This window comes from Juglans regia, chromosome 6, assembly GCF_001411555.2.
Source record: "Juglans regia cultivar Chandler chromosome 6, Walnut 2.0, whole genome shotgun sequence".
In the NCBI taxonomy this organism is placed as follows: Eukaryota; Viridiplantae; Streptophyta; class Magnoliopsida; order Fagales; family Juglandaceae; genus Juglans; species Juglans regia.
Genome location: NC_049906.1, coordinates 11,572,359 through 11,599,892, shown reverse-complemented (window position 1 = coordinate 11,599,892; position 27,534 = coordinate 11,572,359). Strand labels below are relative to the sequence as shown.

General features: G+C 37.1%; 1 protein-coding gene across 8 annotated transcripts; it reads left to right on the top strand.

Moving 5' to 3' along the window:
* The first annotated feature begins 146 nt into the window (after nt 1-146).
* Nucleotides 147-27,534, top strand: LOC109022140 (exocyst complex component SEC3A-like). Of its 8 annotated transcripts, none has more exons than XR_004801664.1 (23): nt 147-667; nt 781-944; nt 1,530-1,675; nt 2,914-3,031; nt 3,166-3,270; nt 4,193-4,294; nt 4,437-4,574; nt 5,410-5,538; nt 5,695-5,775; nt 5,870-5,944; nt 7,656-7,829; nt 7,912-8,050; nt 8,165-8,229; nt 8,819-8,989; nt 9,082-9,161; nt 16,155-16,236; nt 17,391-17,488; nt 17,615-17,723; nt 17,824-17,892; nt 18,520-18,585; nt 18,671-18,760; nt 26,879-27,036; nt 27,126-27,201. XR_004801664.1 is itself a non-coding variant. In XM_035690585.1 (22 exons), the coding sequence occupies exons 2-22, from the start codon at nt 915-917 to the stop codon at nt 27,291-27,293; spliced, it is 2,235 nt and encodes a 744-aa protein (XP_035546478.1). In that variant the 5' UTR covers nt 147-667; nt 800-914; the 3' UTR covers nt 27,294-27,534. The 8 variants fall into 8 exon arrangements, 6 of the variants coding, with proteins under 6 accessions (XP_035546478.1, XP_035546477.1, XP_035546481.1 ...); XR_004801665.1 differs by having other exon boundaries at nt 26,840-27,036; XM_035690585.1 differs by lacking the exon at nt 26,879-27,036 and having other exon boundaries at nt 800-944; nt 27,126-27,534.

Below are 27,534 nucleotides of genomic sequence, written 5' to 3'. Positions count from 1 at the left end.
TTAGTATTTGTAAGTTTGGGAACATAAAGGAGAATAAATAAGAATTGAGGGACAAAAAAAATATTATGCAAAATGAGGTGTTTGGCCAAATGACAAGTGCCGACACTCTCAATGTTTAGCATATGCCCATTTGGTAAAGTGACCTTCTGGTCATAAGAGATGGGAGACAAAGTAGAGAATAGGCGTCGATCATGGCAGAGGTGATCGGTGGCACCACTATCCACCACCCAGTCGGAGCGGCTGTCAAAGGGAGGAGAAGCAGATCAAGTAGTTTTTGATACATATCATGGGTCAAACCAGGAAGTGGGGAAGAGGTGGAAACTTGATGAGCCATCTGCGCCGAGGTGGATGGTGGTTTGCCAAGGAGAGATGGTTGCGGTTTGTCACGGGTGTCGCGACCTGCTGGGTACCCGATTACACGCCAACAACGGTCACAAGAGTGACCCATTTTGTCGCAGACGGTGCATTTTAGGGGCTGTTTCGTGGGTCCACCGGAGTGAGCAGTAAGGATGTGGGCGTCCGTCAATGGTGGTCTAAGGTGGAGAAGACATTGCTGCTCTTCCTGAAAAAGAATTGAAAAACTTTTTGTGATGGAGGGAAGGGTTTCCATGGCAAAGATCTGGGTTCTGAGTTGGGGAACAGAGTCATTAAGGCCAAGAAGAAATTGGTAAATTCTCTCATCTTCAACTTGTTGCTGCAATTTTTTGAGGTCGTTGGTTTGTTGTAAGTGACTGAGTTCATCCCAAATTTGCTTGATTTGATTGTAATAATCATGGACAGAATGATTGTGTTGCAGTAGGGAGGATAACTCACGTTTGAGATGGTAAATCCTGGCATCGTTGCCATGGCAAAATCTGGACTGAAGATCGAGCCATACGGCTCGGGGATTAGTGTGAAATTCAAGGGAGTTGGCTATGGAGGGATTGATGGAATTTAGGAGCCAGGTAAGAACCATGTCTTTAGTTTGGTTCATTGTCTATAATCTGGAGAGGTAGTTTCAGATGGGATAAGAGTGCCATTGACAAAAACTACTTTTTGTTTTTGGTGTTAAAAGCACGGGTCATGACTTTTTGCCATTTGAAAAAATTGTCACCAGTGAGAAGACCGCAAATAAGGATGAGGCTAGGAGAGTCAGAGGGATGGAGGATATAGGGAGAGAGGACAGTGGAAGAGGAAGAGGAAGAAGAGGCCATGGGGGTCTCGAGTAGGTAAGAAATGTATTTAGGCTGATACTATGTCAAGAACTCAATTCTTTGTATTTCAATAACGTGATTTTTACATTGAGAGTGGTCAAAATAAATAGATATAAGGAACAAATTTATCTAAGGTAACTAATTGAGTATGGTATGAATTTACAATTACAAAAATAACGGCTAATTATCCTAAAATCATGGTGTTAAAAAATAGAGGACGTCTTGGCTTGATTTATGGAAGTAATCAGTCAATACTTGATCTACCTGTCTGATTTACTCATGTGAATTTTAGCGATGTGATGGCTTGATCTATTCATTTCATTTCCTGCTAAATAGGAAAACACACCCTCAGTTAGCACTCAAAAAAACCTTGAAGATGGGCCAGTTGCAGCAACTGTGACTGAAACTGAGTTGAAAGTGACCGTTGAAAAAGAACTTGTATCCCAGGCTGAGGAGGAGGATATGGAAGCTCTTTTGGACACGTATGTTAGCTTACTTTCGTCGGTCTGAGGTTAAAGATTATAAATTCCTTTAGCAGTATGAAATGCAAATTCAAGCAAAAACTGTAGGATAAAGGTGGAGAGGATACTTTGAATTCAACTGTTGATCAGACTATGTGCTTTGAGGTTCTTAATGATTTTCTGAAACGAATATACGGAATGAGTTTGATCACTCATTCTTGTCTTTTCTTTTCTTTTTAATTTGTTGTTTTGAATAACTCATGTACTAGTTTCTTGCGGTTGGCCCCAGAAATTCATAGCCGTTCTGCAATAGAGTATCAGTTCTAAATTTTTGAATTATGATACCAACTGTAATGAACCAAGAGGAAGAGTACTGCCTATAGTTTAATTGCTCATTCTTTTCTTCTTTTTTTCTTTTCTTTTTCTTTTTTCCTTTTTTTTTTTGAATAACTGTACCAGTTTCTTGGGGTTGCCCCATAAATTTTTTTTTTAATTTTTTTCTTTTTCTGTATGTTCATTTCGGTGACTTCTTATATTGTGGTGTCTTTATATCAGTATGTTATGAATGCCTGTGCTTTTCGCTGGTGTTAATATCGAGTGGATATTTAACTAACAGCATTTGTGTTTGCGTACATCGAATCAAATGCTGTCATTTTTGTGGTTTAATACCCGTTTGGATATTTATAATATTTTAATATATCTATGCATGATAATAAAATGTTTAGAATTAAGATATTTTATTAAATTTTTAAAAAATAAAAAAAATTAAATAAAAATATTATAAAGTAAAAAATTATTTTTTTTAAATTTAAAAAATAGTATTATTTTTTGTATTTTATTTGAGAGTTTAAAAAATTATAATGATTAGATAATAATTATATAAAAAAATTGAAGATTTAAAATTAAAAAATATTTTACGTTTAAATAATTTAAAAAAAACATTTGAAAATAGTTAAAAATACTTGTAGAAGTTGCCAAACGGGCCCTTTTCTTCGCCATGCAATGATTTATTTTTGTCAAGCATCATGTCCATTAGGGTACTTTTGTATAGATTTGTCTTCTATTTTTTTAGGAATGGGTTTACCAGCAGTGTTCTGGAAGCAGCGATTTCATACAGCTTTTGTACTTCAATAACTAATGGACCTAAAGAAAACACCCACTATTAATTTTTATTTATTTATTATTATTATTATTATTTTTATATATGTTGAAACTATCTCAATATAACTAGAGTTTTCCAAAATGGTATGACTTTGCAGGTATGTCATGGGTATTGGCGAGGCAGAGGCATTTTCTGAACGGTTGAAGCGGGAGCTTCTGGCTTTGGAAGCAGCAAATGTGCATGCCATTTTGGAAAGTGAACCTTTGATAGATGAGGTAATTAGTTTTGGTTCTCCATTTTCAGAGTACTTGGTGAATGGTTTTACTGTTTATGATTATCACTTATAAAAGTCCTTTAAGATGGTAGCTACAGTGGTGATTTATTTGTTGATTTGTGGGTCTGCATGCAGGTGTTGCAAGGCCTTGAGGCAGCAACATACTGTGTTGACGACATGGATGAATGGCTAGGCATATTTAATGTTAAACTTAGACACATGAGAGAGGACATTGAGTCGGTAGGGGGACTTCTACATACTATTGTTTTCATGTGATTTTTCTCTTTTAGTTCTTGTCAGCCCTCTATATATTTATTACCTAACATTACATGAAATGTTTCTCTTGTTTTTTTTTTATGAGATGTGATGTCACAGGATTATTTTTGATCGATAAACAGAAATGTATTGATGATAAAGATAGGCATAATCCATGTACATAGGGCATATACTAAAGAAACACCTAAGAATTTCTTGTGAGTTTCTCTTCTTCTTGTAATCCGGGCTGGCCACTCTTTGTTTACCTAGCTTGTCAGTACATGTGATAGTTTTGATGTTTATTTTCACATTTCAGGTATAGTTCAAACAAACTTTTTGAAGGTGGTAACTTGAACTTTGTTTTTTAAAAAAAAAGCTTTATTGGTAAATTCTGCTGGAGATTGAGTCGTGTTGCTGCTATTCTTGGATTAGGGTTTTGTCTGAAGAGTTATTGTGCCATATGCCATGTAACTAACATTGCTAGTAACTCAGTTGGCAAAGGTTAGGGGATCGTTCTTCCCTCTCTTGTCTGAGGTCATAGGTTTGAACTGGCTTGCCTTAGTAAAACTTATGAACCAAAGTTTGGGGCCTTTGCATGTTGGCACCTTGGTGGGGTTGCGGTGACGGACTTCTCCACCTGAGGTCAATAGCTTTGGCTCAAACCGAACATGCCGCAGCGAGTGGGGGCCCTTATGGTCATGCCCAGAGGAGGAAGCTACACTAGCCGCCCCTACCCACTCTTTTTGGAGGAGAAAAAAAAGAAGCTAACATTGCTAGTTTTTCATAACAAATTCTGTTGTTGCGGCAATATTTTTTCTGTTTACTCTTCATTTGGTCAAAAGTATATTGTTAAATTGTAACCTTGACCTCTCTTAAGTTGGCCTGTAACCTTCTTACCTATATACAGATAGAAACCCGCAATAACAAGTTGGAGATGCAATCTGTGAATAATAAAACTCTCATTGCTGAACTTGATAAGCTTCTTGAGCGGTTGTGTGTCCCTTCGGAGGTATTTCTCTATCATTTCATTGTGAAAATAAGATTACTAGTTGTACTTATATATATATATACACACAAAATCAGATTATGAAGATATTTTGGTTAACCTTTTAGGCCTTTTTTGCTCTCAAATGAAATTTCCTTGATTGCAGTATGCAGCAAGTTTGACAGGAGGTTCATTCGATGAGTCTTGCATGCTTCAAAATATAGAAGCATGTGAGTGGTTAACTGGTGCTTTGCGTGGTCTTGAAGCTCCAAATTTTGATCCTAACTATGCCAAAATGCGAGCTGTATGCACTCTGCCTTTCTCTTTGTTTTTGTCTATTTTATTTAAACAATTATGTGATCTAGCAAGCTATCCTCCAGATAATACAGGACTTTGCGTTGTTCTATATTTATGCTTATTACAATGCGCGCTTGTGAAAAAGTGACATGGTGCTTCATGACCTCTATCTTTTCATAAGCTACAGAATGAACTAATGTTGTGTTAAGATCTGATAGATCATGTACTTCGGCTATGCCTTGCCTTTATTAATAAAATGATTGCTTACCTATCAGAAAAAGAAAAAAGATCTGATGATCATGATTTGATATAAACCAGAATTAAGAGACTAACTTTAGCATCTCCAAAACAAGTACGGGAAGGGGAGATCTTGGGTTCACTCCTTCATGGGGGGTGCATGAGTTGAATTGGGACAGGGAATGGGAAACTGTAACAATGGAGTAGAGCTACAGAAAATTGAAGTGCCAACTCTATTAATGCAGATAGTCTTAGGACCATGGAACTTGAGTCTTTTAACATCACCCTATATTTTTTCAAATGTTTGGGTGTTTTACAAGTCCTCCTCTATCATCTTGGTTCCAGCATCAACTGCCAGCATCTTGCTCCATATTTATCATAGCTGCTAGTTGCCAAACTGACTATACCAGTTGAACCTGAGTGTGGAACTTTGACTCAATGTCTTACTCATTGAAACTCACTGGTTAACGAGTACTAGTGAGCTTGAACAATGGTTGGTTAAGATTTTCTCTAGTACAATGGATCTAGATTATAAAGCCTTTCTGAATATGAATATATTCTTCGAAACCGTCTCATTTTAATCATAGTAGCTGAAATACTTGTAGGTCAAGGAGAAGCGGGCAGAACTTGAAAAGTTAAAAAGTACATTTGTCAGGAGAGCTTCTGAGTTCTTGAGAAACTACTTTGCCAGCTTGGTGGATTTCATGATAAGTGACAAAACATTCTTTTCTCAGGTACATTTTCCCCATCTTTGTGTTGTTTTTTTATTTTTTTTAAAAGTAAAATGAAAATTTTATTGATACGAATGAAGTAGGCAAAAGCCCATGTACACTGATCCTTTTTTTGTGAGATGGAATTCTAAATATTGCTTGTCTGCTTTTATTGAACAGCGAGGACAGTTGAAGAGGCCTGATCATGCTGACTTGCGGTACAAATGCAGGACATACGCCCGCCTTCTTCAACATCTAAAGGTTAATAGTGAGACAAATGGCAGTAAATGTAAAAGCTAGATTGTGTGTGTGCATGCGTCTTCTTTTCAATTTCTTACTGTTTTACCTGTTGCAGAGTCTTGATAAGAATTGCTTGGGTCCACTGAGAAAAGCTTATTGTATCTCCCTTAACTTGCTTCTTCGTCGGGAGGTCAGCAATACAAATCTTCTTTAGCATCATCTTGATTTTACTTTTGTTTTTGCACATTATCAACATATATATTCATCTGCTGTTAAGGTTGTGCAAGTTTATCTTTATTTTAGTTTTTTTCATGTAAATATGTTGTATATTATTTTTTTCTCCCTTTTCCCCCTTCGACCAAGTGAGGACTTAGATGCCATGATTTCTGGTTGTCTTTATGATTTATGATAGGAAGGCTTGGTTTCTCCCTGTACATGCTAGTCAAATGGATAATAATAACTGCATTCCTTTATACTAAATTTGTGATCATTATCTTCTTGGTCATATGACGTCGAAGTGCATCATTTTCAACTGGTTTAACTTTGCATAATTCATTATAACTAATTCAAATCAAACGCAGTTTGTTGGGTTCTGCTATCTGCCTTACTTGGAGCTGTTTCAACTTTTAATTATGCTTTATTTCATTAGTCGATTGTAATATATTTTAATGGCTTCAATATCCATGACTTCCTAGTATCACTTGTCACTAATGCATAGATGTCACTCTTGTATATATCCTGTGTACTTGGGCTATGCTTTTCAATTTCATCAATAATATTTTTGTTTAATGGGGGAAAAAAAAAAAACTTGCTGCTTTAGCTGTAAAGTTCCTTTTAGCTGTCCTTGGATTTTGGAACAAGTTCACTTGCTTGGCTGCATATATCCTATCTTTGCTTGACTGAAGAGGCTTATCTGACATAAATATTTGTTTCTAATCCATGCTTGCTTAAAGGCCAACCACAATAATGGAAATTATCTAATTTAAAATGCTCTAATACCCCATCAGAACTTAGGACATGTTCCTTATCCCAGCTAGTAAGGTATGTAGTCTAACTGACATTTGACTTATTGGGCCTTGATTATCAAATATGGTCAAAAGATATATAGCTAATGTTGAATAGGGTTAATACTGCTCATTGCATTAGTAAAAAATATAGTTATTTTTAACTTCTTTCCGAGTGCCATGCTGATTGCTGCCTGTCCATATGTGTTTGGAATTTAAGTTCTATCTATTTCTTCTTCTTGACATAGCATTTCCTCTTGCATACTTTCTCTGTACTTGGGCTATACTATTCTTCCGTTAGCTAGTATGAATAAAATCTTTTATAGGTACACAAAGTATGCACCTTATATATGAGATATCTTGTAAATTGACTCCCAATTACCCCATAACATATTCATATGGTTTTGGGATGACCACAGAAATAGTGTTCCATGTTTGGTGTCTTTACTTGATTTCTTTAATAATGGTGACTTTGTTTGCTAGGAGACCATTCTTTTTTAAGCTGAATTTTTACAACAGAAACCCCAACTTCCCTCCTCTCCCACCTACCAGAAAAGAGAAATCTGTTAGGCCCATTTGCCATCTTAAATATTCTGCTAATGAGGGAAAAATAGAGATTGTAGATAAACTAGTCTCGTACATCTTTTCTGGTTAGTTTAATGAAGACTTCATCTTCGAAACATGGTGTTATTTTGTGTTAAAAAAAATATTCTATGTACACTCAGAGTTTTCTAATTAATGCAGTCTCCACAGAGTTGATGTGAAAACTTGCTTTAAGGTGTACGATTAGGTGGATGCACTGTTCTAGTTATCTAGATCTTGCGTCTCGTATTAGGTTGTGGTATTTCCAGTCTCAGTTCTAAAATATGGTTTGAAAATTCTATTAATTATTTACAGGCTCGTGAGTTTGCAAATGAACTTCGTGCTAGTACAAAAGCACCGAAAACTCCAACCGTTTGGCTTGAAGCTTCCACAGGCTCTGGTCAAAACACGAATGCTGCAGACACTTCTACTGTTTCTGATGCTTATGCTAAGATGCTGACGATTTTTATTCCACTTCTTGTAGATGAGGTTAGATTCCTCATTATATACATTCATCAAAATCTCAATTAAATTATTTGTGCTAAGCTCTATTTTCTGGCTCAAACTGCAGAGTTCCTTTTTGGCGCACTTCATGTGCTTTGAAGTTCCTGCACTTGTTCCTCCTGGTAATAAACCTGCATATGGCAACGATGATGCCAATGATGATGATCTGGGGATTATGGATATTCATGAAAATGACAGTAAAACTGGTATTCCACCCCCCTCCCCCATCTGTCTTGTTTAAGTTTGTAATGTATGCTCTGAAGTTTTGTTGCTCTTAATTTTCTAACTGTGATATTAATGAAATTATTTATCTTATGTAGGTAAAAACTCAGCTGAGCTTGCAGCACTAAATATCTCTCTTCAGGATTTACTTGATGGAATCCAAGTAATGTACACAAGTTACTGCTAATTTAAGTCCATGCAGCCACAAGCCTCTGGAATTTGTAGTTGCTTTTGTTATGTGACAATGTTTTGTTCCTATCAGAAAAGGTCACATGAATTTATGGAAAGTATCTTTTCTTGGTCAATAAGCGAATCCATTTCTGAACTTGAAAGACTAGGGTGTTTAAAATGGTCTAAGTCCAACTCCCAGTTCTCTGTTTGGATATGATAGCCAAGTTGTCAACTCAATAAAAGGGACGGCTGAAGTGATAATGGTCAGACAAGTTGATATTCTTTGAAATGTGCTTGATACAAAACACCCAAACATAATAGAGTGAAGCTAATAATGTTCTTTTGTGTAATAGTTCATAATCTTTACTTATAAAAAAAAAAAATAGTTCATAATCTTAAAATTTTCCCATATTTCTTTATAATTTAAATTTTATGAATTGATGTGGGTTGTTAAGTGACCTTCATCTTCTTCACAACTGCCCTCTCCATTCTAACTCATGATATTGTATTTTAGTGCTAGACGCTACTTGGAGGTGCTTAATTTAGTTTTAAGAACAGATGCCGATTTATATGAATTTCAGGAAGACTTCTATGCTGTGGTTGACTGGGCATACAAGATTGATCCCTTATGCTGCATATCAATGCATGGAATTACAGAGCGCTATCTCTCAGGTCAGAAAGCTGATGCTGCAGGATTTGTGCGTCTCTTGCTTGGTGACCTAGAGTCAAGAATTTCTACACAGTTTGGCCATGTAAGATTTAACTATAAGCAGAAGTAAATCATGATCATATGCATTATGAAGAGCATGATCTATAAAACCGTAACTTGTGAATTATGTTACAGTTTGTAGATGAAGCTTGTCACCAAATTGAAAGAAATGAGCGCAATGTGAGGCAGATGGGTGTCTTATCATACATCCCAAGGTAAAGTAGAAACCTTAGGCTTATGCTTCTCTTGTCTGATGTAAATTGATAAGTTGCTGAGAATATAGATATTGGAATTTAAATATTACACTTTTTGTTCAGCTGATACAAAATTTAGGACACAGAAAAAGGAAGTAGTAATTAGAAGCCTTCGTTTTTAATATGTGGATTCAAAATTTCCTGAATTACATGTGAGTTGTCCAAGGTATGTAATGTCTGTAGTGTATGTTTAGGGGGCATCAGACTAGGGGAACTTTCCCTTGCATTACCTGAGGTGCACTTGTGGAAAAATCCTTGCCGCGGCCTGCACAATCGGGACTTTATTCTCGGACACCTGGTGCCAATAGTTTTTTTTTAGCATTTTGTTTAACTTGTGGTGAGCTCAACTAGTTGTACATGACCTATAGTTGATAATGTTGATGTTTCATGTTGACCCCCTATAATTATTTGGAAGACCATAAAAAGAGGAGAGAAATTCTTGTGCGAGTATGGCATAGAGTTGGAGTAACTTTTATTTTGAACAAGGGGGTGGAGGATCTGAATTTATAGTTCACTTGTGCTAATGTGACACAAGGTTTCTAACTTATAAGCTAAGAGGAGTTTGCTTTGCAACTTGATTTTAAAGCATGAAAAATATGTAGTGACCCTAAACAAGCCCAAGTTGCATTTGGGTTTATACTCCAAAAGGACTAGTTAATGTTATAATTGGAGCTTATTGGAATCAGTATAAACTACATGCCAAGCAATGTGGGTTTTCATTAACCACCCCTTTTACTAAACCTGGGATATTACAATCTCCTCTCCTTAAATCATTGGTGTCTTCGTTAGGCCATTCCGTTGTATAGGTGATAGGACTTAAGTTCCATGCTTCTGGTGTAGATTGGCTCTGATACCATCTATAATGATCTATAAAAAGTCACAGTCACATCTAGGCTGATACTTCAAAAGGGTTAGTCAATCTTATGATTGGAGATGCTTGGAATTATTATAAACTACAAGAACATCTCTCAAGCAATGTGGGATCTCATTCATTACATCTCAAACTAAACTTGTGGCATTACATATAGTTCATAAGGTTGATAAGCTCTTTATATAATTTTTAATTAACCAATTTGTTGTCTGGGCATATGTTAGGCTGCATGTGCTAGTTCCAAAAATATTACCAAACGTTCTAGATTAGTTGGAACAATTTACATCCTTTAATTATTAACATAATTATCCAAATAAGTTTGAAATACTATAAGGGTCTGGTAGAAAATAATGTTTTTATGCTTCTGTATTGAATAATATCAAAACCAAAGGTTAAGTTAGTTTCTGCTTATGAATCTTCTTTGACTTCACTTGCATCTGTTTCTCAATGCACAATGTCGACCCAACACAACAATAAAAACCACTCAAATGGTGGGGGGGAACTAAGTGCTCTGTTCATCCGCCTGGACTAAAAATCTTGAACCAACTTGTTGACTTCTTTTTTTTCTGATGAGTAAATGCTAGAACTTGCTGATTTCTTAAGCTTGTGAAAAATGCTCATTTTTTACTTGCCTCAAATCTAGGTTTGTTCATGCCAGTTTATCCAACTTGGACCAAAATATTAATTGGACCAAAACTCTTTAGACTTGTATGCATTCTGTTGTTTGTTTTGATCATTAAATTGTCCCAACTTGTATAATTAATTTTCCCTTTTGGGTGTAAAATCTTTTCTAGATGAGGTTATCTGGATTTTGTGTGGTCCAAAAGCTTGTTTTAGATTATATTTGTGGAAATTTGGAGAGGTACAATGGTTTTAAATTTGCATTATAATTATGTTGTAAACTTCAATTTTTAGTTTATAGTTGTTCAGAACATTTTTTTTTTTTTGCATTACATCAATATCTTTTCGTCATTCAATGTCACATTGTGAAAACAATACGTTTTGTTCAAGACATTTTCTCTCCGTACACCTGCAAAAAAATAGTTTTTTTGTTCCGTCAATGATGGTGCAACGTTAACGATCGTAGTAGCACAGATGGGGGTTCACAAGAGAGCTTGTGATTGAATCAAAGCTATTTGTGCTCGTTAAGGAAGGAGGTCTGCTACGTATCACGGAGAGAGGGTGGAAGAGTGAGCATGAACTACTGTTGGGAGTTTCCATGGTGTAATGGCTCAGGAGAGCATTGGAGGACTGTATGTTAGGTGTTAAGGAGGAGTTCTATATGACGATGAGGGAGGGACATCGCAGCTTTATAGCACAACGGTGCTTGAACAGCTGTGGTCGATATATGGCGGTAGTTGAATACAGTGAGGGAGGGAAGCGAAGCTTCATTTTTATACCTGAAGGAGAGAGAGGGGGGGGGGGGGGAGGTTATGGAGAAGACTAAGCGAGGCGCACTGCGGGAGTATCTTTAGTAAGGGAGAAATGCTGAGGGGACTCGCGGTGAATCGCAGTTGAGGCCAATGGTGAAAGAGCTTCAACCATACACAAGGTCCTATGGGGAGGTGCTTATGCCAGCGGCCGTTCACCGTAAAATGCAAGTAGGGCATGACGGGGGAAAGTCTACAATAGGGTACTCTGCTGGAAATATGCATCAAGCCACTCACCTTGCTATACGGAAGGGGGGCGTTGGCAGGGATGGGGTCGGGCAAGAGGAGGTTGACGAACAAAACACTCTAGTGGAGATGTAGGCATAGTTGTGGAAGTTACAGGAGGAAGTGGAAAAAATACTGAAATGTGTTGAGGGGAATAAGTAAAGTGATAGGGACCGGGATAGGAAAGGGGCTGAGATGGGCTTAGGGGATCAGAGGCCCATTAGGGTCATTAACTTGCAATAGAATATTATTTTTTAGGAGTTGGGGGGGGGGTCGATGGGGGCTGGACCAAGTAAATGGACTGAGACTCGAAGGACTGGGCTAGAACATAAGGGGGCCTTGGGGAGAAATCAAGTGGGCCAATAGGCTGGGCCTAAGCCCTTATGGCGTTATGATGGGAGAGCCCAACCCGTGTGGAGAGTACATAAGGAAGGCTCCAGCTAATGGCGGAAAACTTGTCGCGAAGCAGGTGGATAACAGAGAATCCGTCGACAGGGACATAAAAGACGCAGGAGACGGTGATGCAGCTGCCGGTAGATGGCTAGCACATGCCGTGTGTTCAAAAAATGACGGCAGAGATTCCAATGAGCATTTCTACACCTCCGTGTGCTGCGTCACCGTCGAGAGGCAGCCAAAAAGTGCCGATGGGATGTGGGGGTGATGGGTTTACTCTTGTGAACACTATTTCTGAGCTTCTCGATGACTATGAGAGAGACGTAAGGGAAGGGACGTGTGTGGATGATTCTGGCAGTGAAGAGTTAACTCTTTCTAAGGAAGAAAATAACCAGAGACTTATCTAGGTGCTAAGTGGGCCTGTTGGGGAGGGTGGAAACCCTTTCGGGGAAGAGACTCAGGTTTTGCCAATGGAGTTTAGAGTAGGTGAGCCCATCCCTCTAAAGTACATGTTACCTAAGCAGTCTAGTGTTTCTGATTGGGTATTTCACAAGATGAAGTAAATACAGTAGTGTGTGGGGATGGAGTGTGAAGGGTTCGAAGAACAATTTATGGCTCTTCTTACCACATTGAAGTGGGGCACCAACAACACAGGAAAGCTGGATAAAAAAAACAGCGAGAGCTTAAAAGCTTAACATGGTCGATGAATTATGAAGGTAGTTCCAGCAGGGACAGGTCAAAAGGGAAGGGGCTGACCTTCCCTCAATAAAACCCAAAATTGGGTCATGGAATGTCTGCGAGCTCAACGAGTTTAATAAGCATCTTCAAATAAGGAACTTGTTGCATGAGTGGAAGGTAGACATTGTTTGCTTACAGGAGACAAAGATGAAATTAATTACTAGAAGAGTTGTACGAAGTTTATGGAGTTGTGTACAAGTGGATTGGGTGTATTTGGCTTCAAATGGGGTATCAGGAGGTGTGTTGGTGATGTGGGATAGATGGGTGGTGGAGAAAAGAGAGGAGTTCATAGGGGCTTACTCAGTAGCATGCTCCTTTATGTGTGTAACGGATAACTTTTTGTGGGCCTTTGCAGGTGTATATGGACCAAACTTAGACAACAACAGAAAACTATTGTGGGGAGAATTAGTTGGAATACATAGTTTTTGGGACCTCCCATGGTGCATTGGTGGAGATTTTAATATCATAAGATTTTCAAGTGAATGTTCGGTAAATAGAAGAGAGTGGGCAACAATGATAGAGTTCTCAGAGTGCATCTTTGATTTAAACTTGGTGGATCTGCCACTAGCGGGGGGTTCTTTCACGTGGTCGAATAATCAGACGGGGTCTCAACTGGATAGATTCCTTATATGGCCGGAATGGGAGTCATTTTCTGGATGTTTGGCAAAAGAGAATGCCTCATTTTTGCTCAGATCATTGGCCTATCATGCTAGATTGTGGTGGCATCCAAAGAAGGCGCAGGAATTTCAAATTTGAAAATGTGTGGCTGAAATTTGAAGGCTTTGTGGATAGGGTTAGACAGTGGTGGGCATCATATTAGATACAGGGGACCCCTAGCTTCACCTTTACGGGTAAACTGAAAGCTTTAAAAAAATATTTAATGCTTTGGAACATGCAGTCTTTTGGTGATATAGGGGAACGCAAGAAAAGCAAGGGGTTGGAGATTCAGGAGTTAGAGAGGATACAAGAGGACCAGCCTCTTACACAGGAAGAAGTGGCTCGGAAGACAGTGTTGGTGGCAGAGCTTGAGAGGATTATTTTATTAGAAGAGACCTCTTGACGTAAAAAATTAAGAGCATTGTGGTTAAAGGAAGGAGATAGCACAAAGTTTTTCCACCGAATAGCCAACTCTCATAGAAGAAACAATAACATTGAGAAGGGTATTTTGAAGTATTGGGGAAGATAATTACAAAATCCCAAAATGCTTTTGTAAAGGGTAGACAAATTCTTGAAGTAGTTCTTATTGCTAATGAATGCCTTGACAGTAGACTGAAAGTTGGCACTGCAGGTATTATTTGCAAGTTAGACATGGAGAAGGCGTACAATCACGTTAACTGGGATTTCCTTCTTTATCTTCTTGGGCGATGTGGTTTTGGGGAGAGGTGGCGGTCGTGAATTGACTGGTGCATATCAAAGGTGAAATTCTCTATTTTGATAAACGGAAGCCCAGTTGGCTTTTTTCATAGTACACAAGGTTTACGACAAGGAGAGATCCGTTGTCCCCATTACTTTTTATTATTGTGATGGAGGCGCTAAGCAAAATGACATCGGTAGTGGTTACCAATGGGTTCGTGGCTAGCTTCTCAATTGGTACTCTGCAGAGAGGATTTATTAATATTTCTCATTTTTTATTTTCAAATTACACACTTATATTTTGTGAGGCAGATCTGAATTAGGTTCAAGCACTGAAGGCTCTTCTCTTTTGTTTTGAAGCGGCGTCCGGATTGAAGGTGAGCTTCGACAAATCAGAGATGGTGCTAATTGGAGATGTTTATCACATAAGACGGTTGGCCAACACTCTAGGGTGTAAGATTGCCTCTCCCTATGACTTACCTTGGACTCCTGTTGGGGGCTACCTCAAGAGCGTCTTTGTTATGGGACACAGTGATTGAGAAAGTTGAGCGGAGACTGGCAGGATGGAAGAGAATGTACCTATCAAAAGGTGGTAGGATTACCTTGATTAAGAGTACATGATCTAATTTACCTATCTATTTTTTGTCTCTATTCCCTATCCCTGCAAGTGTGGTGGTTCTAATTGAGAAACTTCAACGTCTCTTGTGGAGTGGAGTGGGGAAGAAGTTCAAATTCCACCTCGTCAAGTGGGAGAAGGTATGTTGCCCTATCTCCAATGGTGGTTTGGGTATTAGAAATATGAGAATTTTTAATCAGGCGCTACTTAGCAAATGTTTGTGGAGATACAATAAGGAACCAGAAGCCATATGGAAGTTGGTGATTGAGAGCAAATATTAAGGATTATGGAGAGGATGGTGTAGGGGCTTATGAAGTTGGGTTGTGGAAACGCATAAGAAGAGGATGGGAGGTATTCACTAGACACACAAGATTTCTTGTGGGTGAGGGTTCCAGGATTAAATTTTGGAGTGATATTTGGTGTGGTAACAGTGCTCTACAGGATGTATTTCCTTCACTTTTCCAGTTTACAAGTGTCAAAGATGTTTCAGTGGTTGAAGTCATGGTGGTAGCGGGGGAGCAAATCCAGTGGAATATCAATTTTAGTTGGGCGGCACAAGATTGAGAAATGAGCAACTTTGAAGAATTTTTCAGCCTCTTATAGTCCATAAAACCAAGCAACCAACAGGAAGATATGTTGTGGTGGACACCTGCAGATAAAGGTTCTTTCTGGGTTTGCTCTTACTACAAGTTCCTCACACAAGAGCCCAATATTCAGTTTCCATGGAGAAGGCTATGGAGACATAAGGCACGACCCAAAACATCCTTTTTTGTGTGGACAACTTCCTTGGATAAGATCCTCACAACTAACAATTTGAGGAAACGGAGGGTGATCATTGCAGATTAGTGTTGCATGTGTAGGATAGGGGGCGAGTCGGTGGACCATCTCCTATTACATTGTGAGATAGCTAGGGTGTTATGGAATGAAGTGTTTAGTGGACTAAACTTGGCTTGGGTTATGCCCAAGACAGTGGTGGCAGTTTTAGCCAACTGGACAAATCTAAGAGGCATTCAACATATTAAAGCTATGTGGAAGATGGTCTCCATATGTGTCATGTGGTGTTTGTGGCAGGAGCGCAATAAACGAACATTTGAAGACAAGGAGAGATCACTGGAGGAACTAAAAGATTTTTTTATTAGAACTCTATGTACTTGGGCCATTGTTGTTGATTTTAATGGCACAGATCTACATGATTTTCTTGTCTCTATTGCGCCTACTTAAGATAGGGCATACTTTATGTATTTGTACTGGGCTATGCCTATTTGTTGATTAATAATACTTATTTACTTATCAAAAAGAAAATATGTTTTCGTCATTCTTTTGGATAGATTTGCAACTCTTGCAGCTCGAATGGAGCAGTACATCCAGGGACAATCTCGGGATTTGGTCGATCAAGCATACACAAAATTTGTGAGTGCTTTCTTCTCTAAGATGTATTTGTGTTATTGTTGCATGAACAGTACACTGCACATAACAAGGTAATGGTTTTATCTCAAAATTCAAATGCAGGAGTGCGGATTGTTGGTTAGAGATGTGTTCAGTTGAGTGTGTTCATTCATTTTTGGAATGGAAACTCAAGTACCATTAGCACTATGTCTAAGCATTAACCTAGATGGATTCATTTTTCTTGTGGTAGTTAGCAGTATTGTGCATCAAAATAATCTAAAATGACCATCCAGCAAGGAGATATTTGCGTGCTTGTAGAACCAGATTAGAGCTTGAGTCAGAGATGTGTATGCGATTGATGCTTCACCTGTATAGTGATTGTATCATAGAATACATCTGAGAGTGTTTTACAATAGGAAGCCCAAATGAATACTGGCCTTTCAAGAGTACTTATATCACCTTTATCCCCTTTCTTTTCAGTGATAAAACCTATTACAAGAAATGAAAGGGGAAACGGCAATGTACGGAAGAAGTATAAAAAGGAAAATATCATTTTTACTGCATGTCCATAACCCATTCTAATTAGGTCATTTCATTCAAATACTAAATCAACCTAATATCAATAGTAGTTATTCGATTAATTCATTAAGTATTAACTGTTGTCTGTTGGTTGCTTATAAAAAAAAGTATTAACTGTTGGGTTCTTTGAGAGTAAATAAATTTTTCTCGACTTTCTGCTGATTTTCTGATTATTCGGGATGGGAGGTAGTGGTGAACCCTATTTTCCACCCAACTGCTCACCCAAACAGAAACCTGTGCAAATGGGGAATTTTTCTTTAATGTTAAATACCTTGGTCTGTATCTCCATTTCTTTACTATGAAATACAAGCATCACTTTTTTTTGAAATACAAGCATCACTTGGTGAAACCTTTACCACCAAATCATATATCAACTCGAGATGAGGGATGCTCTTGGTCTGCATTCCTGAAAAAGTGGCCTGCTAGTGTGAAAATTGTTGTTGATGACTTCTTTTGCTTGTTCATTTGGTTTTTGTATTATGGGGGATGATATTTGTTAGTTTTTTTATATATAAAACAGATTTCTTGTGATGGGGTCTGGTTATAAATTAGTCTGTCCTGTATTAATATGTTCTTAATAATAGGAGTTATTTTGACAGGTTAGCATAATGTTTGTTACGTTGGAGAAAGTTTCACAAACAGATCCAAAATATGCTGATATGTTTCTGTTAGAGAATTATGCAGCTTTTCAGAACAGGTATGTTTTTTTAAAATAAAATTTCCATAGCTAATGTTGATCTACATGGCGTTTTTCAAGGTAAAAAAATTTTGCTTCTCAATCTCTATCTGGTTTACTTAGCTGATTAGAAGCACTTGAATGCAGTTTGTATGACCTAGCCAATATTGTGCCTACATTAGCCAAATTTTATCATCAGGCAAGTGAAGCTTATGAACAAGCTTGCACACGTCATATCACTGTGATTATTTACTCTGTAAGTAATCCACCTTTATTGCCTCTATCTGGTTTTCAACTTTTGATACATTCCTCAACATTTTATTTGGGAGGCCTCATCCTCATTCTGGCTTTTGCAGCAATTTGAAAGACTCTTCCAGTTTGCTCGAAGAATTGAGGATTTGATGTACACATTCGCGCCAGAAGAGGTTAGTCTGCTGGTGATCGTATCATCCTACGTTCATAGGTTGATAAGCAAGTTCCATCAGACAGTCTCAAAATATGCATCACTGCTGCTTTTGTAGAAGTAATCACTGTATGTAGATGTACTCTTTGGAATTACGCTTCAATTTAAAAAAAAATCCACACATACATGTGTTTGTGACCAATGACCTATGACCAATAATTTCATAATTTGCTTAAGATGCATAGGATTCGTCTCCATAAAGATCATCTCAAGGTAGAGGATTCTGGAGCAGCATTGCATTCCTAAATTAGACATGGAGTTTAATAGTATTGTCAGTTTATGCCATTTGGGATTTCTGTCATGATCTTCTGTTCAATGAATTTCAAAACTGTCCACGGTACTGTTTTCCATGTTAAGATGTAAATTTGTGAGTAGGGATGGTTCTATCACTAAGGTAATGTAGCTCTAGTAGTATTTTATATATGGGTGTTTTAATGAACTGTTTGGTGGAAGCCTTAGCCATTTTCTTATCAGAAAAACTATTAAATAAATTTGTGGTAGCTGTTTCTTATTTTATTGATTTAGGTGCCCTGCATTTATTAATCTGCTCAACTTTGTGGCTTACTTCATATGCCTTCACAAATTTTAGATTCCATTCCAGCTTGGGTTATCAAAAATGGATCTCCGGAAGATGTTAAAATCTAGTGTTTCTGGGGTAAGTGGCTACTGCTTGATTATCCCTTCCTCTCAAACTTGACTTGGTACCATCAAAAGATAATATCATTGCTTCCATGATACAGGTTGACAAGAACATCAGTGTAATGTATAAAAAATTGCAGAAGAATTTAACTTCAGAGGAACTTTTGCCTTCTTTATGGAATAAGTGCAAGGTAAGTTGGAGCCTCTCTATTATAAATATGTTCAGGGCTGTTTTGCATGGTCGTTGGCATAATGTCATTCAGATCTGTTGAACTCTAATACTCTGTTACTGCATCGAGTAGAAATCTGATTGATTGCCGTTAAAAGTACATAGGAACCAAACATTAAAACATAAATACTGGGACAGTAGAAGAACGGAAAAAGAAAGGGAAAGGAAGCTTGTGCTGGACAAAATTTCCTCAAGCTAAATATTGACTCTCAAGTCTTGCAGTTAGGGGTATAAATGTGCCGAGTTTGAGCAAGTGCTGAGTGGTCAAACCCCATTTCGTTTAGTTTTTATTCGAACACGAGTCGAGCTCGAACTTTTCATCGAGTTAGATTTTATATTCACGAGAGCTTGCTTAATATTCAAGCAAGTTCAAGATTGTTCACGAGAAATTTCATTTAGATAAAATAGATTATTTATATTGTATTTTAACTTTATCTAACAATCTTGACAAGCAAATTTTTGACTTTTCGCTAATATCTTTGTACAGTTTGTATATACATATGTTAACATTTAGATTCATAAGGATTCAAGTAAATGAAATAGCTCCTCGAGTTTATTAAAAACAGTACTATAAAAAAACAATAAATACAAAGCTCCACGAGCTGAGCTTTGTAGGAGTTGTATCGTTAATAATCGATTATAATTTGTGATCACAAATAGCTCATTTAATAAACGAATTGAGCTAAACTAGAGTTTGGCCGAGTTGATCTCGAGCGGTTTGTTGAGTAGTATTATTTATTTTCAGCCCTACTTGCAGTCATAAATGGGCAACATTGTTGTCTTGATGGTATTAGTTGTATGGCCAGGGAAACTAAGCAAGAGAGAAATAGGCCAGGGGTATACATCATCCAATGGTACGGTGCATTAAAAAATAAAGCCTTGAGATCTTCGATGGTCCTTGTGTTATTTCTGTAACTTTAACATTTATTTCCTATATGCTGCATGACAGATCGTGATAATTTTCCACATGCTCGCACTGTGATGGCCACCAACCTTTACCTCCCCCTTCTAGCATTGGAACAGCTCTACCCCTGTCTAGGCATCACCCAACTTAGGCCATTGAGGCTAAAAACAGCTTTCCATAATGCGGTAACTGCCCCACAGTGAGTAGAAGATAATAGATTTCCCATTTCTCTTGCACATACAACAATATTCTACAACCCATCACTTCCTTAGGTTTACCAACGTCAGAATCTTCCGAAGTGCAACTATCCAAATTCCAAACAAAGAAAGCCGAGTTCAAGGGAACTTTGCTCCTCTATTATATAAGTTATAGCCATTGTGGATTACTGTTCATTTGTTTATGGATGTTCAGAAATTAATTAATGTTATGTTGACATTGGGAGTTAATTTACTTTTTTGGGTTTGATTCTTAACCGGCTAATGTTGGATATACCATTAATGTGATTAGCATGTTGCTGTTGACAATGTTTTTTTATTTTGCCAGAAGGAGTTTCTAGATAAGTATGAAAGTTTTGCTCAACTTGTTGCAAAGATTTACCCCACGGAGACCATTCCATCTGTTGTAGAAATGAGAGAACTTCTGGCCTCCATGTAGAGAGAGTTCAAATTGTATAATCTTGAATAGTTTCTTTTTCAGTAAATAGGTGTTTTAGCCTGCTGTCATCATTCTTTAGTACATTTTTTCATATAAATTTGATTTGTTGGACAAGCATTTCAGGTCTCTCTCATATCAGCATAGGTTGAATAAAAGTCAGGTATAATAATCACAGCGGGTGGTATATATTGTTCATATATCTGTACATGCTTTGTTGTTGTTCGAACTTCATTTTATCTTCCTGCCCCTGAATCTCTCTTTTTTCATCTTTTTTAACCATGCTTTTTTTCACTAATATATCCGTACTCTTCAGTATTGTAGCATATATTTTTTGTTGCAAAAAATCTACTCAACCTCTGGTTCCCTAACCGCACGCCACACTCCTGACGTGGCCAAATCCGGTTCTTCTCTATTCTTCTCCACGTCACAGTTTAGCATCCATCCCACGAGCTGCTTCATTCTCGAGTTTCTCTCACCCTCATTCTCCCTCAGTCCTCTCTCACTCTTGGTTTTTCAGAGACCTGTCATGTGATACCCCCGTATTCACATGTACTTTGACTAAGTAAATTATTGCACTTATTAAGATTATAAACTTTCTTGTTTTAAACTTCAGATGATTTACGTTATATTATTTTAAGATTTTTAATTGTTAATTCAATGTGTTTTCTTGTTATTAAATATTGTTCATTATTTAAATTGCACTTTATTTTAAATTAGTTTATTGTTGAATTTAATTATTTTATTTTTATTTAATCACTACGTTTGAATTATTTTATTTAACTTGCTGTTTCGAAATTGTTTCCGTTGGATAATTTTTGGGACCCAAGTTGTGAGTTTTGAACCTCATTTCTTTCCCTACATTTTCCTTTTCCTTTTCTTTTTCTTTTCTTCTTCTTTTTCTTTCTTCTTCTTCCTTTCCCTCCTGTGCGACCCTGCCCCCTTTCTCTCCCGTGCGTCTTTTTCGTTCCGCCCAGCCCCCCCGCCACCGTTCTGTCGTGACTTGCACCGCCCAGCCCAGCAGCTCCCCCACCCACCGGCGACCTTCCCCCTCCGATCTCAGCCTCCCTGGCGCCGCCATTAGCTTCCACGCGCCACACGAAGCCGCGGCCTTCTCTTCACTCCAGCGCCGCCGTCGCACCACCGTTGGCCACCATTTCTTCACCACTTCATCCTCGACCTCCAAGCAACTCATTGGACCCAACCCCACCTCCGATCCGTCACCGGTGAAGCACATCCAACTCCATTTCCGTTTTGGGTATTTTTGGCCTTAAACCACCCTTTGCGCCGCCACCCACGGCCAACCATCACCACCACTAGCTTCACCGACATCCCTAGGCCCTACCCTATCAATTTCGGATCTTCGTTTGCACCCGTTGAAAAGTGGGTATCTGTGACCCATGGCCACAGTGTATTTTGCACTGTTCCGCAGCTGTTTTTCCACTTCTTGCACGTCCATGATCCTCCAGAAATTATTATATAGTATTGTAAGTATTTTCTAAAGAATTCTCGTGAATTTAATGTATTTTTGCACTAGCACATTACACTGTATTTAATTGCTGATTGGTTTTGCCAGACTGAGTCCGATGAGTAATGGGGTTGATTGGATTGGGTGATGGAGTTGTTAGTATGATTAGTTTAGACTATGAGATTTGCTGGCGGTTCGGGTTTAAATTTTGGTGTTTTGGTGTATGACGTGAGTTGTGACGGATATTGGTGATTTTAGAAAGTGATGATATATTTTGGGATTATGAAGGTTTTAAGTATGAGAAATTTAAAATAGGTTATTTAAGAAGTTTAGGCTTAAATATCGAAATACATGATTGATTGGAAACTTACGAAAATTACGTGATTATCTTTATAGGTGACGATTTATAGTCGACTCGACATATTCGAGGAAAATTCTAGAAAAGTTAAGTCGTCCAGGTAAGCGGGATTCCTATGCTAGATTTGCATAAAAAGAAATGAACTGAGGTTGGTTTGTAAAAATGTGCATGTTGTTTTAAAAAGAATAAGTGGAAAACAACCTCAGTATATGTTTTGCATTCCCTCATGAGATACGTATGAAAGAGAAAAGAAATATTTTTGACATGAAATGTGTAGACATGAGCAATATTTGACATGTTTCTGAAATATGCAAAAGAGCGAATATGATATCATTGAAAATTTTATGCATCTGATATGAAATGATTTGGATCTGTTTTTGATCAAATAGAAATGATATGAATATGTTTCGCACATGTTTTGATATGATATGGATATGATAAAACTTTGGCATACTTATCTGTTATGAATATGATTCTGATATGATGATACTGTTCACGCGATATGGTTGGTACCACCATGATATGATAGAGTGCACCCACTTTGGAAACAAAGTGGTCTTTTTATGTGTTCTTTCCTGTGTGCACACTCGGGGCTCCGAGATTGAAAAAGGGGAAGTTCACCACATGATACACGCCTGGTTTGGCCACCGGGGATAGCACAACCCTACCACGGGGATTAAACATGGTATACGATATGATATGATAAAATGAAGATGTTCAGTTATGTTATGCCAAAGCACTTTTGAATATGAAATAGATTCTTAAATATGAATTGTTGATTGAGTATGAAATGATTGAAAAGTCGCTCTGATTTTCTGATAACGTTTTCTGAGATCTGCATATAAAAATAAAATGTTTTGTTTCTGCATATTGAACTTTCTGAAAAGGCTCATGTTTACATGCTAGTATATGTTCTCTGATTACTGAGTTGTTGATAACTCACTCCTTATCTCCACCATCTTTTTCAGATGATTTGAATGTTTCAGTTGAGGATCAAGGATATGGAGTATGGGTGAGAAGAGTTAAGAATAATGGTTTAAGCATAAAAGGTTTATATGGGTATTGAAAATTTTCATTCAGTAAGTTTGTTGTGTTCTGATGTTGTGATTTGTCGGGAGATTGATGTTTATATTAAGACTTTGTCTTGTCTTAGAATCGTTATTCTGGAGTAAGTGACGTAAATATATGAGTATTTTGTGCGATAGAGAAAAATTAGAGTATGTACTATGTGGAAGAAAAATGATTTTTAAGTGACATGAGTTAACTCTCCGGACCCTCGGGAACGGGGCGTTACATGTCACCCTTGCTCGTTCTCACTCAGACCTCTCAACTCTCCCTCTTCTCCCTCTCGAACCTCAGACACTTCTCTCTCACGCCTTCTTTCTCACTCCGAAGCCCTCACCCCATTCAGTCCCGAACCCTAGAAAAATTCATCCTCTCACTCGACGTAGGACTCTCCGTCTAGATTTGTTGGAACATCTAACTCGAAGTCATTCTCTCCCTGCTCTCACTCGACAAGTACTCTCCGTTTGGGCACAGGTATGTTTTTTTTTTTCCAATTCGTTTTAAATATCTACCTTTGTGTCAATGTTGCGTCTCTCTCTCTCTCAGAGTTTTTGCATTTTTTTTGGAGACACTTTAATGGGACTCACTTCTCAGTCGCACATGTTTACCCATTAAATTCAGGAAAGTCCCTCAACATAGTTACTGGTAACTACAAGTATGTATCAGTGTCCTTTTCCTTTCTTCAAATTTTGGGAAGCTCTGAATTCAATTGTTACAAGCCATTTATCATTTCTATGGAATGCACAAAAGCAAAAGCCGACTGAAAACCCTAGTATTTTTTTTACTCCTAATTAAAAACCCTTTAGATTGTTTATTACACAAAATCTTTGTTCTAGCTAATTGGGCACGTTGGCCGGAGGGAACGAATATTTGTCAGAAGAAATTTGGAACTCTCGGAGCTCTAAGCCAAGGAGTTCCTCTCATGACTCATCCGCGATGTTCGAATATGGATTTGTTTGGGCGACTACCAAGCCATATTCTGGTGGCGGATTAGGAATATCTTCTACCTCTGAATGTGGATATATCCTATGTAGCACGAAGTAGGGCAATTTTTTTTTCATTTTATTTTGTTTTTCCTTTGAACACTACTTATTAACATCTCTAATATTTTCAGCATTTATAATTATATGCTTATGAATTTCAACTATTTTGATCAATGAGTTTTAAGAAAAGCATTAAAAATTTTGTTCCATGAGAATAATGTGATGCCCTCGAAATGGACTTTATTTTTGTTTTTCCTTTGTAAAAAGTTTGTGGTGAGAATTGGGTACCAACAAAATTTGGTAAAGTATTAAGTTATTTCTTATTAATTATGTGAGCAAAAAAAAAAAAAAAAAAATTGATTGAGCTTACATCCACCAATTTCTCATTTAGATTGTTTGCACTCTTCCTTTCTTGTTGTGCTTTGCTATTTGCTCTAGCTACATGAGATCCTCTTGTCACTCTTCTCCCTCAGTCCTCTCACCCTCGTTCTCCATATGTTATTTTCTGTTTAAATGGATACTCTATTTCTTATGTCAAGTTTACTCTCACCTTGCAATCCAGAAATCCAAAAAACCAAAAACCAAAAAAAAAAAAAAAAAATGAAATATCCTGAAAACACGGAAACTATGAAGTTTTCTTCTCACATTTTACAATACCAGACCTGAAATCTCAATTCCTTTTATGCCTCTACTTGTCTCCGGTGTTGCTTTCCATTTTGCAACTTGATGCGCCTGGAGGTTTGAGCCCAACAGAACTGCTATTTATCTTATGTTCATATGTTAGTGATGAGAAACCCTGTAACAATTTCATGAATAGAGAGAAAAAAATAAGAAGCTTTTTCATGGTGTGCCAAAACAACTCTATCTATCGACAATAACAACTTGCAAGTAGTATAAGTTGTATAACCTTTTTTTTTTTTTTTTAATTCAATAACCCTTATTAACCTTTTGGTTAGAAACTATATAAAAAAAACTCGAAGTTTAAAAAATCAAAAGGCATGCATTAGGAAATTACAAGCCTAATAACTTTTGGAAAGTTTGACGTTTATCAAATATCGTCGAGAAAAAGATGATGTGTATAAACAGAAGCAAAGCTTCGTGCTTCCATACACTTTATATTTAATGGATATCACATCCATAGAACTTTACAGATATTCATAGCTACATATGTTGACATTCATAATTAATTTTGGGTTCCCAACAAATAGTTATAGTCAGTTCAATTTGCAAAACTGCAAAGATATAGCAGTATGAATAAGACCATCCTAGCCATAGAAGAAATACAAAACCAGCGTGCACTCTTACAATAGTCTACAACCAATATCATGCTGAGGAAATAATGCTCATTTCTACATACAACAACAACATCAACAACCAATAATTCCTCATTCTTCTAGCCTGAATATTGGGTCACTATGAAGCAGCACAATCATAACCTTGAATTGCTTTCAAAAGGAGATTTCACCCAAGTTCTTTTAAGTTGATCCTAAAGTAATCCTAAATTAGTTAGAAACTTTTGCAGTGTTTTGCGACCCAATTGCATGTCATTTTGCAATACATTATTGTTGATTTATTCTGAGTAAGACTGCTCTTCTCTTTTTGGTAAATGAAACTTTTGTTCAAATTCTGTCTCAAGCTTTTCTTCCTCGTCATTGAAAATTCTGGAAGGTGCTTCAGCATATGGTTGTTTATTTTCTATTTATTTTCTCATGTTATTATTTTGTTTAGAAGAATTCATCAAAATTCATGTCCACATCTAATGTAATGTAATAATTGAGTATTCTAGAAGAAAATCATTTCGAGATTTTTTCATTTTTTACATATCAAATCCATGTTCCACTAAATTAAAGTAGTCTGAAAAACATGGACATCGTTGAAATATTGCTTTGTTGTAGCATTATATATTGCTTAATCTTTGTATTGCTAAAGCAGGAAACATCGTCCATATTTTACCTAAATTTTCCTGATATTTTTTCTGTTTAGTTCTATATCGCTTAAATTTTTCTCTTATTTTGTTTTGTTCTGTTTTTTTGGTATGCTAAAGCAGTGATAGAACTAAGGTTGGATCAATATTTATTTATTTCCTCTGTTGTGGAGTTTAGATGGGATACCAAACTAGATCCTGTTGAAATTCAGGATTGTGGGGTTGGATCTTTAAATTTCGGTAATTTTAAGTCGACTTAGGTTTATCTAGAGAATGAGGTGATGGGCAGGTTCATATAATCGTTTTGGGAATTGTCTCAAGTACTATGCCTTGTTTTGTTTTGAAAGACATAAATATTTAATAGGAATCGGGACTTTAGATAGTTTTTGGTGTCGTGCTTTGATTGCCAGAATGCAATACAATTCGCTTGTTGTTAGCATTTTAACTGTTTTTGCTTGTTAGCATTTTAACATGCATTTTATCTAGTTTTAGATAGATTTTTACTTGGTTTGAAAAAAAAATAATGTCAAATTGATGTGAACAATAGATGCACCCAGATGTTTTCTTCCCATACCTCTATTCTATCTGCAAATTGGTGTCATACTTGCCTCGTGGTTTATATGATGTTTGATATTCTGCTCCTACCGTCTAATAATTCTGATAATGAAGCGTGTGGGTAATAATTCAGTGTTGCACTTAAAGTAGTCATCTGTCAATCATCACATAGATCAACTATGGCATCGAGTCAATCATCATCATGTGTAGTTAATGATCTTGAAATGGAATCACCAAGTTGTTGGTGTGGTTTGAAAGCGTCATTAAAGATCTCCCACATCCACAAAAATCCTAGAAGGAAATTTTGTACTTGTCCGAATTATGAAAACGGTAAATAATTTGCCAACTTTTGTATTGCTTTTGAATGCATGTACAAAATTATTTATACATGAAGATTGAAATTCTTGAATTGTACACAGGAAGAAACAAGATGTCAATTCTTCATTTGGGCAGATATACTTCAATCAGTAGTATCTGAGAAAAACCTGACGAGAGAGAATGAAATTCGGAAGAGGGAGGATGCTTTATTGTTGCGTGAGTATGAATCTCAAAAAGAAAAGGACAAACTAATAGAGAGAAAATGCTGAAGAAGCAAGAGGACGAACTTCGAAGAAGGATAGTAGAGAATAGGGTTGTACCTATATTGTTGTGTCTATATTGGATTGTATCTCTTGTAATAGTTTTTGGTTGGTTCTGAATGTAGATGTATCATGTTAGTTTTAAATGTAAATTGAATGATCGGATCCTAACATGTATGATATATTATCTATGAAGTCTAATTATGACAGCTTATATGGATAGAAGTAAAACTTAGTGCTCTTCATGCTC